The sequence below is a fragment of the Lepidothrix coronata genome, unplaced genomic scaffold (assembly GCF_001604755.1).
Source record: "Lepidothrix coronata isolate B3197 unplaced genomic scaffold, Lepidothrix_coronata-1.0 Scaffold33, whole genome shotgun sequence".
In the NCBI taxonomy this organism is placed as follows: domain Eukaryota; kingdom Metazoa; phylum Chordata; class Aves; order Passeriformes; family Pipridae; genus Lepidothrix; species Lepidothrix coronata.
In genome coordinates this window covers 3,135,513-3,147,316 of record NW_016690213.1, presented here as the reverse complement: position 1 = coordinate 3,147,316, position 11,804 = coordinate 3,135,513, and the positions used below count along the sequence as shown (strand labels likewise).

At 35.3% G+C, this 11,804-nt stretch overlaps 1 protein-coding gene across 1 annotated transcript; it reads left to right on the top strand.

Moving 5' to 3' along the window:
• Positions 1–4,944: 4,944 nt before the first annotated feature.
• On the top strand, positions 4,945–10,534 carry KCNG3 (potassium voltage-gated channel modifier subfamily G member 3; the record flags this gene model as incomplete). Its single annotated transcript, XM_017811613.1, has 1 exon — positions 4,945–10,534. A coding segment is annotated over one exon (654 nt), but the record flags the coding sequence as incomplete, so codon positions are not given.
• Between the last annotated feature and the right edge of the window lie 1,270 nt (positions 10,535–11,804).

Sequence of the window (11,804 nt, the reverse complement as noted above, 5' to 3'; positions counted from 1 at the left end):
AAGTCATCTTTGCTCTCCTCTGAACTGTGCCAACAGATGCATACTGTGACTCTCTGCTCAGGGACCCGTCCACACGCTGATTGTGAGTGTAGTCTTTTAGGAAGAGCTTTTCAAGCCTGTAATAGAAAATCATTTGAAGGTGCTTGACTTACTGCCAGCAAAGTTCTATCTACTTGCCTTAAAACTATTTTTTCTAACTACAAGTAGCTTGTTAGCCCCCTTTCCACTTAATAATCATGATTAAGTTTGTACTGAAATAATCACTGAGCCACCAAGCCTATATGATTGCTGTGTTCTTAAGCAAAAGTAGATAAACACAGTAACTTCCCCAAACAGTGTCTCTCATCAGGTGCCAGTGGACTTTTTTTCATCTCTGCAAAATATCCACCTAAAGAGTTACATTTGAATTTTAGACACACAAAAATCATTATTCCTTTATGGTGGTGGAATTTCAGAACACCTAAATGTTCATGTTCAACTTCTGTTCAAAAACACAGTAAGATCTCCTTTCCTGTGTAAGATCTAACTCAAACACCACATTTTTTGCTAAGTTAAAACAGTGGGCTGAAGATAAAGAATGGAACTACAAACCTAAGTTAAAAACACAGACATGGATTCTTCTATTGAATTTACAAGCTTTTTCAAAAAGAGTTAACACAATGAACAGATGTATATCACTGTCTGGCAATAGGAGAATCTTAAACTCACCAGGTCTAGGTGTCAGTTATGTTCAACATATATGGAAAAGATGCTGAGGATCCCAGGGCTTGAGATCTTCATATCCCGGTATCCCCTTCGAGCTGTGAAAGGCATTTGCCCCTTCCCTGGGGAGTGCTGGGTCATTACAGCCTCCCACATAAGGCAGCAGAGTTTAATGCATCAAGACATATTATTGCTACCAAAGCAGAGACAGAACGGAAAAAACCCGGCAAGGTCTTTAATGCAGGGAAACTGCTGTTCTGTGGCCTCTACTCCATAGCTTGTAGTGAGAAGGAAAACCTGTTGACTTTAAAAGGATTAAAAAACCCCAAACATTTGCTGAAATTACCTAGGAGTCTTCCTGAGCAGGAATTTGATCATTCTGGCTACTGCTTGGATGTTTTTCAGGTTTAATGTTCTCTACATGGAAATAGGCTTCAGCAACAATTTAAAAAATCAGTGCTGACAGACTTCAATCCTGTCATACACTGTCTTTAATCGTATCATCTGTTTTCCTCATGTGTCCTGTTGGTGTGTATGTTTTATTTACAAGCTTAATACATAATAGTGCCACTAAGGAATATTTTGGCTCTATTTCAACCAACTCACCAGGGGGTATTCAAAGTACACAAATTGGCATGCTTGGGCAAAGAATATTGTTAAGTCAAAACATTCTAAGATAGTCACAATATGATTTTTTTTTTACTACTAGCAAACTAGTCTTGTTAGTGATTGAAAAAAATTATTTCTGAAGTGGCTGAACTCTCTGTACATAAAATAGCTTATTCTGAGAGAAAGTTATATGCAACAGAGTAATCTTGAAAGACTATTAGGTACCAAGTGGCTTAAAATTTCAGGAGAAATACCTTCTTTGATGTGCTTAGGTCTTGGACAGTGAACAGTAAGTTTGAGCAGAAATAGCCTGTAACTGAATAAAAACTATGTCTTAGTATTTTCTCTGATTACTTAAAAATTTCTGGGGGAGGGGGATCTTCAAGGAAACACTTAATGAGTTTGTTTTTAATTCCCCCTCTCCATTTTGAATACCAGCTATATTAAAACTGAACTGATGGGGAAAAAACCCAACCAAAAACTGTGATGGAAGTTTATAGGTACTACATTTTACAAAATAAAGCCACTATTTAATTAAATAGTTATAGATTTTAATACAGCATAATTCTAAGCATAGGCAATAAAAGCAGTCTGCCCTGTGAATATGCAGAAAATATTTTAAGATTGATTACAAAGAATACAGGTGCTTTAGTTTTCTGAGTACATGCCTGGTTTTTGGCTTTAACTTTACACTCAGTTCAGTTCTCTTGAGGGGTAACTGTTACATTTGCTTTCCTTATTAGATGTTATTTACCCACTAATAAGGTTAGCTATAAAAGTCACTGCAATGAGAGGGGGACTTGCTCTAAAAGTGGAAACATAGTATGTAGCATCCAGATTTCTCAACATGCTAGAGGTTTCTAGTTTTTCTCACCAAAGCATGCACTTTTATGTGATTCACCAGTACTACCAAAATCCATCTACACAGGCAAAAAGGAGTGACAAAAGTGAAAACTGTTTCACTGATGGCTAAAAAGTAACTAGAGGAAAGGAAAAAAAAAAAAAAAGGGACACCCTTCTTCATTATCTTCTTCCTAGCCTGGAGAAGGAGGGATGGATGCAAAATGCAGAAATGGCAGTGCAAGCTGTAACAGTGGCATTAACGTATCTCCCACCGTCTTGATCTTGCTTTGTCATTTTTGCATCAATGGCATTCCTTACCTGTCTTCAAATCTGTTCTACTTCTTCAGTCCTTCCTATGGAAGTATTACTGATTTACAGTATTTCTTGTGCTAGGAACTACCAGAGTAAAACAGTGGATTGATAATATTTAATGGATTTTTACTTGTACAACTATTCCCCAAAGTTATATTGAACCACTGAATCAAGAAAATTTCTATTGTATCACAACAATCAGAACCTAAGTTCCTTAAAGCTCAACCCAGAGATGTGTCTAACATGTGACAAAAATGGAGGAGTCACACTTCCAACATTATCAGGGCATCAGTAGGAAATACCAAGTGAAAAAGCTTTAAATTGTGTAATTACAAATTTCTTTTTCATTTAAATGCTTCATGTCATAGGATACAGGCAGCACTACCAGAGAAATCTCATAAAATGTAATGAAATAGTCTGTTGGAATTGTTGAATATTCCTGGCTGCAACTTTCTATCAAGATACAATTTTCTTTTAATCATTACACGAGATCTCAACCAGCCAACATATAAGTACATTCAGACTTCATCACTGTGTCCATTACCATGATCTCGCTGTTTGATTTTACTGGGGAAAGTCTTACATATTTCCTTATCATATGTAAAAAGGATTTAAGTGAACTTACCCATTAACCTTTTTTCCTTTATTTGTTTTCAACATAAAGGAAGCTTTCAAAAGCTTAATTTTTAAGAGAACACCTAATTCTTGAGAGCAAACTGGGTTTGAAATTGAGAGATCTTTCCAGCAAAAGGTGCTAACATGAACTAATGTTTTATAAGCCCTTTATGAAGAACGACCACTTGCTTACAGAACTTTATTATTCATGAAAAAATAAAAACAAGATCTGAATTAATGTGAATAAATATTTCTATAAGTAATTAATTTATATCCATTTAAATTTGTTGCAGCTAGAATTACAGTTTACCTTATGATTTTCCATCAACTGACTGTTACTGTTTCTTCCAATTTTAGCTTAAAACTAAGGAGAATGAATGAACAAAATTAAATTAATAAAAAATTACTGTATGCAACTTTTATGAAAAAGCTTATAGAGTCTATAATTATATCAGTTAGGAGAGAATATTGCCTTTCTAACAGGCCATTCTCTTAATAATAACAATAGATTTCAGAACCAATAAAAAAATATGCAGATGTATTAGGGAAGCAAAAGTTTAGCTTTGAAATGACAGCATCACTTGGAAATCATTACGTTTCAACAGACACTACCTTGTTAGGGTCCTTGCAGTAGCAAAAAAAGTCCAACTGTATTTTCTAGTGGTATTTTCAAATCTCCAATCTCACACCAGTTTGGTTTCAGACCTGTTGGTATGAGAAGACATCAGTGATGGGCTTTTTCTTTGCTTAAAGTGTTGATGAAAAAGATAAACAGAGGAATTAGGGAAATATTAGCTTCCATTCCCTCATGTAGTAAAAAAGTGAGCACAGTCTGAAATCTTAAGATCTGCAACTGCATGCACAATAGTTACTAAATAATCTTTGAGCAACATTTTTATCTTCTGTTTCTACCTTACACTGGTTTCAAGTTGAGATATTCTCAAGTCTCATTCAATGCACTGGGACTTAAAATATTTAAGAACATACTGAAATCCCCTTTCCAGGGTTTCTTCTGTATTTGGCAAGAAGATGATCTTGCCTGTTACAAGGTAACATTTGGTTACCTTGATTTTTTTTTGCAATGTAGTTTAGGTGGAATTACATTTAAAGCAAAAGAAAAGAAATCAATAATGCAGAGCATTGTGGTAATGGGAGGATACAAGCTTAGTACTTTGTGTACCCAATGATGAAAAATGAAATACCATCTATATTTAGTGGCAATACCTATAAAGTTCTGAATATAATTCTATACGGCCCATTTGGGATGCAGATCAGATAGACTGGTTTAGGTTGATTCCTGAAGAACTAATTTGCATGAATTATCCAACGCAAAAACTGATTTCTGCCTACTCCAGTTGCACTTCCATTTTAGTTTAGCAGTCTGGTTCTATAACCTGTTCATAACCTGTCAGTTCACTGACCTACAGCCCTTGGCATTCCCACATGGATCAGACCTCACAGATTTAAACAAACGAACAAAAATGAACAAAATCCCCCAAAACTCAATGAACAAAAGAAACCCAAACCGCAGATGTTTTAGATATTGTTACACATTGGCACTGGTGGCCTACCATTTCCTGTAGAGTTCTAGTTTCTGGCATGTTTGCCATGTACTGTGACTAGTAGCAGTCTGTAATTCAAAGAAAACAATCAGTGAGTGAGTTCTCAGCAATTATCAGTTTAAACTCTCACTAGATCCTCAGGTTAATTGATGAAATCCAGTGCCACATGTGCAGGATAAGAATAGTGTGGCTTTCTGTTTGTTGTCTGTGAAAGTCTAAGTGTCAATTTGGTAATATCCGTGAACAAACCAAACATCCACTGAAGCTTTTGCACAGAGCATAAATACTGTACTTTGTTTCTTTTGACAGGATAATTGAAGCTATCTGCATAGGCTGGTTCACTGCAGAATGCATTGTGAGGTTCATCGTCTCCAAAAACAAGTGTGAGTTTGTCAGAAGACCTCTCAACATCATTGATTTGCTGGCAATTACTCCTTACTACATCTCTGTTCTAATGACAGTTTTCACAGGGGAAAATTCACAGCTTCAGAGGGCTGGAGTCACTCTGAGGGTCTTAAGAATGATGAGGATTTTTTGGGTGATTAAACTGGCCCGTCATTTCATTGGCCTTCAAACACTTGGTCTGACTCTGAAGCGTTGTTACAGAGAGATGGTGATGCTACTTGTCTTTATCTGTGTTGCTATGGCAATTTTCAGTGCACTTTCCCAGCTTCTTGAAAATGGGCTGGACTTGGGAACAAAGAATAAGGATTATGCCAGCATTCCTGCTGCTTGTTGGTGGGTGATCATCTCAATGACCACAGTTGGTTATGGTGACATGTGTCCCATCACTGTGCCAGGAAGAATACTTGGAGGGATTTGTGTGGTTAGTGGCATCGTTTTATTAGCCTTGCCAATCACCTTCATTTATCACAGCTTTGTGCAGTGTTACCATGAGCTCAAGTTCCGATCCGCTAGGTACAGTAGAAGCCTCTCTGCTGAATTCTTAAATTGACCAAACTTGCATTCTGTTGTAGTTACTTGCTAAGCTTTGTCTTAGAAGAGAATGGTGGAAGGTCCCTTCGCGTGTCCTCCTTGACTGGATGGTCCTGTGGAACAACATTCTCGCCAGCCTGGAGAAAGCCCGTCACCATTCAGACAGGAAGGATGGCCATTTGCCTTGGGCACCTTGCAAGGAGAGGGAGTGATGTTTCAAATTTGAGAGAACAAAATTAACAAAGAGGATTCAGAAGTCCTCAACCAGACCAGTTTGCCTTCCCACACAAAAGCAGAACAAAAAATGGGCTTAACGCTGAGATCTGTCATTCCTGTAATTATATCCTAAACAATTCTAAGTGATGTGTAGCAGAAGTTTTTCAAGGATTTCAATATTTAAATATTGAAATGCCTCCATAGAGGCATTGATAACTTCTTGCCTGAAGCATCTCCACTTTTACTCAGATAACCAAACTATATATTGGAGAATCACTGCTACTTTTGAGCTTTGCAACAAAGTAGAGCTGGCTCTCTGTAACTCAGGAAAGATGACGAATATAGGTCTGTAGGACGAAAAACCTCGAGGCCTGATTCTGATCTTTGATGAAGCACACAAATCTTCTGTAAACCCATTGCTCTGAATTTGATAATTCACAAAGAAATGCAAGAAATGCACCTCCAAATGTTGTAGTAAGGACTTCCTTAGTCACAATTAATTTCTTCTCTGGAACCAAATTGTAAGTAGAAGCAAGTGCTGTACTTTACAAAGATCAGCATAAGAAATCAGGGATTGATACATATATTTGCTGGTAGCTTAGTGGGGGAGCTCTCCAAATTTTACATGCATTGAGTTCAACTCCATCCACATGAAATTACATACTCATAAGCATAGATTTTCCTCCCCTTTCCCCTCACCCCATTTAATTAAACATAGATATCATAACGAGAGTTCCCCAAGACAAATGATAAGATTCCATCACTTGAGCAAGCACTGGAAAACAAGAGTAGCTGCTCCCTGTCAGATGACACTCATCATCTTTAAATTCTGTAATCCTTACTGAAGGATACACATTAATGGAAGTTTTAAAAACAACTGTAAAAAGCCCAGAGCGTACCAAAGAAAGTAAAATACAGACATGTGAGTTGCATTTGGCAAAATGGTGTATTCTCCAACGTAACTAGAAAATGAAAATGAATCAAGTACGGTTCTAACATATTATTTACTACATTTCTTGTGTAGTACTGCTTAATGGCGTCATTCAGTATAATTCTGAAAGGCTACTACGTAGAAATGTGCAGTTAGATACTAACACACATTAAGGTACAGCTTTACAAATTTTGGTACCAATAAACATCAACAGGGAGCTTTCATACTAACATGGAAGTTCAGAGTCATCAGCATAGGTGAATTCAGTGCGCTTACCTGAAAATACCGCATTTACCGTTACGTGCTGTAGAGGCATCTTTTATAAGCGTAATTGTTAGAAGCTTTAGAAGTAAAATGAGTACCACCTAGAAAACACATCTCTGTAATTGCTCACGCAAACAGACCTGCCACATTGGTCAATAACCAGTACAAATGCAGGCTCTACCCTGAGACCTGAAAAATTCATTGTCATTTTAAGTGGTCTTAGTCTTAAGTAGTCTTAAAGAATTACATTGCAAACACAATTTTTCTGAAGACCTGAAGAGAACTTCAGTAGCCTTCCTACAGACAAGTTTGACTTTCCCTTCAAGACTGCATTATTAAGAACCATTACAGCCATACTTCTGTTCCTTGACACTCGTGTGCTCTGGTGTTCAGAAGATTAGCTCTGTAGTTCCCTATACTACTCTATTTATGCCTTTTATGTCAGAATCATGTTGCTCAGAAAACAGCATTCCACAGAGAGGTGAATGTGAGATCAGCAAAAATTTCTTTCTTAGGTGAGATTCACAGCTGATGTTAGTTAGGCAAGTTGTGACTTCAGAGACACTTAGATGTTCTACACCAGCAGAGATGCTGGCTCTGTATTCCTGCATGTGTACCTATATATATCCTGCATATATTATATATTACAGTCAGTTGAAATTTTTTTTTTCTGCTCGAAAAAATTTCCTCCTTGACAAAATTGAAATTTCAGACTTTAATCCAAACACAGCTGTTGAAGAAAATGACATTTTTATCTTCTAATGAAAAGTTATTTTGACAGTATCAAAACCATTTTCAAGGAGAAAATTGCTATTTTTTTTTCTATTCTGCTCCAATTTTTTTACATTAAAATAGGTTAAAAATCCCATGTAAGAACTTAGCCCTACAGATTTTCATATGCTGTTTTTAATGCTTGGGAAAAATACTGTTTTTCATAAAACTCCTTAAAACCTGCTTTGTCTTCTGTCCATGTATTGTACTTAGCCAAACCAATACTCTGTCGTGAAATGAGTGTTTTAAGGTCGCTCAAAAAACCCTCCTCCACAAAACGCCCAAACCATCATCATGATGGCAATAGTTTGAAATCCATACAGAATGTGAAATGAAGTATATTGCAATCTTGACTTCAAGCCAAAAAAAATGCATTTCAGCACTACCTATAAATCTAATCTTTAGATGCCTGTACAAAGGAAAAATATATAAATTAATGCACATAATAACTTGTGAATACCAATTTGCACCATGAATCATTTTGTATAAGCTATTAAGGACAGGAAGTTTTCAATTATCTGGACTATACACAGTATACAAACAAAATGTTCAATCCTTTATAAAGTGCTTTCAGCTAAAGAATCCTTTCCCAGTGTAAAAAGGTAATCCAATGAAAATAGTGTAAAGGAACGGGTCTGTGGAGATTATCTTAAGTCATACTGTGTTTTTTTAACAGTTTATGTTCAATTTTTATATGGTAAAATGTGAACAGAATGACCTAATGTATTTTTTAATTTGAGTTATAATAAAATATTTTGAAACTTCTCTATATAAGCCCACTAGGGAGAGATACGGGGTTGGAGCTTTTTGTTGGGTTCTTTCTTTTTTTTCCTCTCTGCTTTTATTGTTGTGTGGTTATCAGTGACTTATCAGGTTACCAGACTTTAGTTTCCTTACAAAGCAAGTTGAAATAAAGTAATCTCAGTGGTAGCCTTAAAACAGAATTGTAGGCTAAATAAAGTTCCTGACCTCTAGTAATATGTTGTCTTATTTTCAATGAACCAGGTTTTTTAGTGAAACTTTACAAAAAATTAATTATATGTGTAGTCAAAAATAAGCGTAAACAGCTGAAACTGTTTTACTAAAATTTTACTTGAGACTGTATTTTACACAGACATGGGGTGCTGCACTATTTTGAAGTCTGTAATTTGAAAGCCAAGGGAAGACAAGCTGGTTTATCTTTAATCATTGCCAGTTTGACCTATACAATAAAAGACTTCATGGGCAGTACCTCTCTCTATCAGAAACATTCTCAGTTGGAACAAATTAGAGGAAATACAAATAGTATAAAACTGGGGATAAACAAAGACAGCTTATACAATTGTGATCTAGCATTTTGGTTTATCTAAAATGAAAACCAATATCAGTGAGTTTTGAACTGCCATTGTATGGTTTGATGACAGTAAAGGTTAATCATATGTTATATGTTATATGTTCAAACCTTAGGACTGATTTATTTGGAACTGTATATTGGCTGTAATCATTCAAGGTACTGCATGTCACTTAAAAGCATTTGATCATTAATGATATCACTGGAATAGAAAGCTGTCTAGGATATTTTCCTTCTATAGTTCTACATGAAACATCATGCCAGATATCACAAAGAATGGACGATTATAATTTCCCTTGATGTAAGACTTGGAAACTGTATTGTCTTGATGAGTACCACAAAAAAAATTAGTTTGGTTGACTGATGATTTGAAATAGTCTTATCAACATAAGGATCAGCCATTTAAAAATGTGATATTCATTCTTACTGTACAATGGCTTATATTGCTGTGCATAGCAGAAAGTTTGAGAAAGATAAAAATCCTGTTAATGTAAGATTTGTGTCTTGATGCCCATGTATTTAAAGAAAAAGGCACTCAGTTTTCATATCATGTATGTAATTTCTGCCCATAAAGGAATTGTTATTCTGATTCCAAAATAAAACTAAAGTCCTTGTGGGTTTAAAACACTTGTTTATTCCCCTTTGGGTAACAACTACAAAAATTCTACCAGATCTGAATGTATGCCAAGAAGTGGTCATATGCACACACCAGCCAGCTAAATTCAGCAGTCAAACCAGCCAGTTTCCTGGGAACCAGCATAAGGAGCAAGGTCTGCTGTGCTCTGAATTTTATCTCACCTAAGAGGTTCAGGATTACACTGATGATTAAAGCTGGATCATTTGAAGTACCATAATTTTTTTAAAATTATTATTTCAAATGAGCTTCTAAGGAAAAATTTGCTGGAAAATTAAATAAGCTGTGCATAGCAAAACAGATACCATTTTATTAAAAAAAATTACTATGGTTTTAAAAAAGGAAGCTGGCTCTCATTTTCTGTTACTTGTTTGTAAAAGCAAACATCCAGGTCAGGATATGTGATGCTAGTTAAACTTGCTGTGTAAAACAGATCCCTGTTTAAAATATGGAGACTTAGTAAGAAAGATCTTCCAGCTTTGCTAGAGCTGTAACAGTTTATACTAGCTGAAGAGTTGCCCCAGCACACATGGAAGAAACAACAAAACACTGTTTTCATGGTAAAAAACTAATATGATTTATGGCCTGTGAAGTTCAACACAAATTAGGGAGTATCTTTTGCAGATGACAGGATAGGTTAAGTGTCAAGAAGGCTCCACAGTGAGCAATCAAGACTGACAATCTGATTGACAACAAATTTCAAGAGCCACAGAAGAAGAATAATATAAATCTTTGGTCAATATGAATTATGGTCAATAAAATATGAATGCTTGCAACTACACATTTTAGAGTCCTTTATTCTTTACAAACGCAAATGTCTATACTTTTGTAGAACATTAATTTTATATATTGTTTGCTTATCTGTAAAGAAAAATATATGCTGTAATTTTAAGAGGGAATAAATGTGGGGGTTTTTTTGTGAATACAGAATTACATAGATAAAATCACATAATAAAATTTGCTGGCCTTGTTGCTGTATTTCACAGACTAGTGGTCAAAACACAAATGTTTATAAAATGTGTTCTTTTCAACAAGTGAATTCCGTGGCTATTTGTATTGGTACTGTATCTCAGAAAGAACTCTTTCCTTTAACAATTGTTTACTACTGAGAAGTCTGCCACTTAGAACCTAGGAGTTACAATCAATATAAAATTTGAATATTTGATCCAGAAATTAGTCTGAAGCAAAAAATAAAGTTAAACCTACATAGGGCTATTCTTCAGCAACTGAATATCTATCATAATTGTGGACTGCAGAACTGTCAAAACAAAATGAAAAAGCAGCCATATAACACATATATTATTCCTGAGGGATTATTTATAAAAACAAGTCTAGAAAAATGGATGGAATTTGTCTTCAAGTTCACTGAAACTTACTTATATTAAAAAAAAAAAAACAAAACCCAGAATAAAAAAGGAACCAAACAAAAAAACCCACAAATATCAACATAATATTCATTCTGGAATGTCAACACAACCAGAAATTTCACCAATGCAATCCTTACATCATTGTGAATGGATCTGAGACACTGCCTTGATTCTTTAAATGCATCCATTTCAAAATACTTCCAAAAATAATCACAATTAATGTTCTTGTAAAAAAAGTTTGAATATTTTAAGAGATCACTGAATTATGAACTATACTGGCACCAGCCTGCTGCATTATTATGAAAATGAACAGACTTTTCATTTAGAAATCATGAGCGTTTTTACTTCTCATATGTTATTTATTAGTTTTAAAGGTTTTACATAAAATCAGTCAGAAAAGAAATGAAGCAGATGTCCACATAGTCATAGAAGTGTGTTTTAGAAGCATTTTTCCTAAAAGAACTGCTAAAATATTTGGAACCAGTAGGGTTTTTTTAATGTTTTAACACAGTTACTATTTTACAAATATGCTCAGCACTTGCACCTCCCATCAATCTGAGATGCAACTGTAAATACATAGAACCCGCAAAAATAAGATTGATTCTTGCTGCCTTGGGGAACATTTTATACATTTGTTTGCCATAAGAATTTAAGAAGAGAAAACAGTGAAGGGGTTCACTAAAATCTAGGAAATCTAGAAGCTCAATATTGG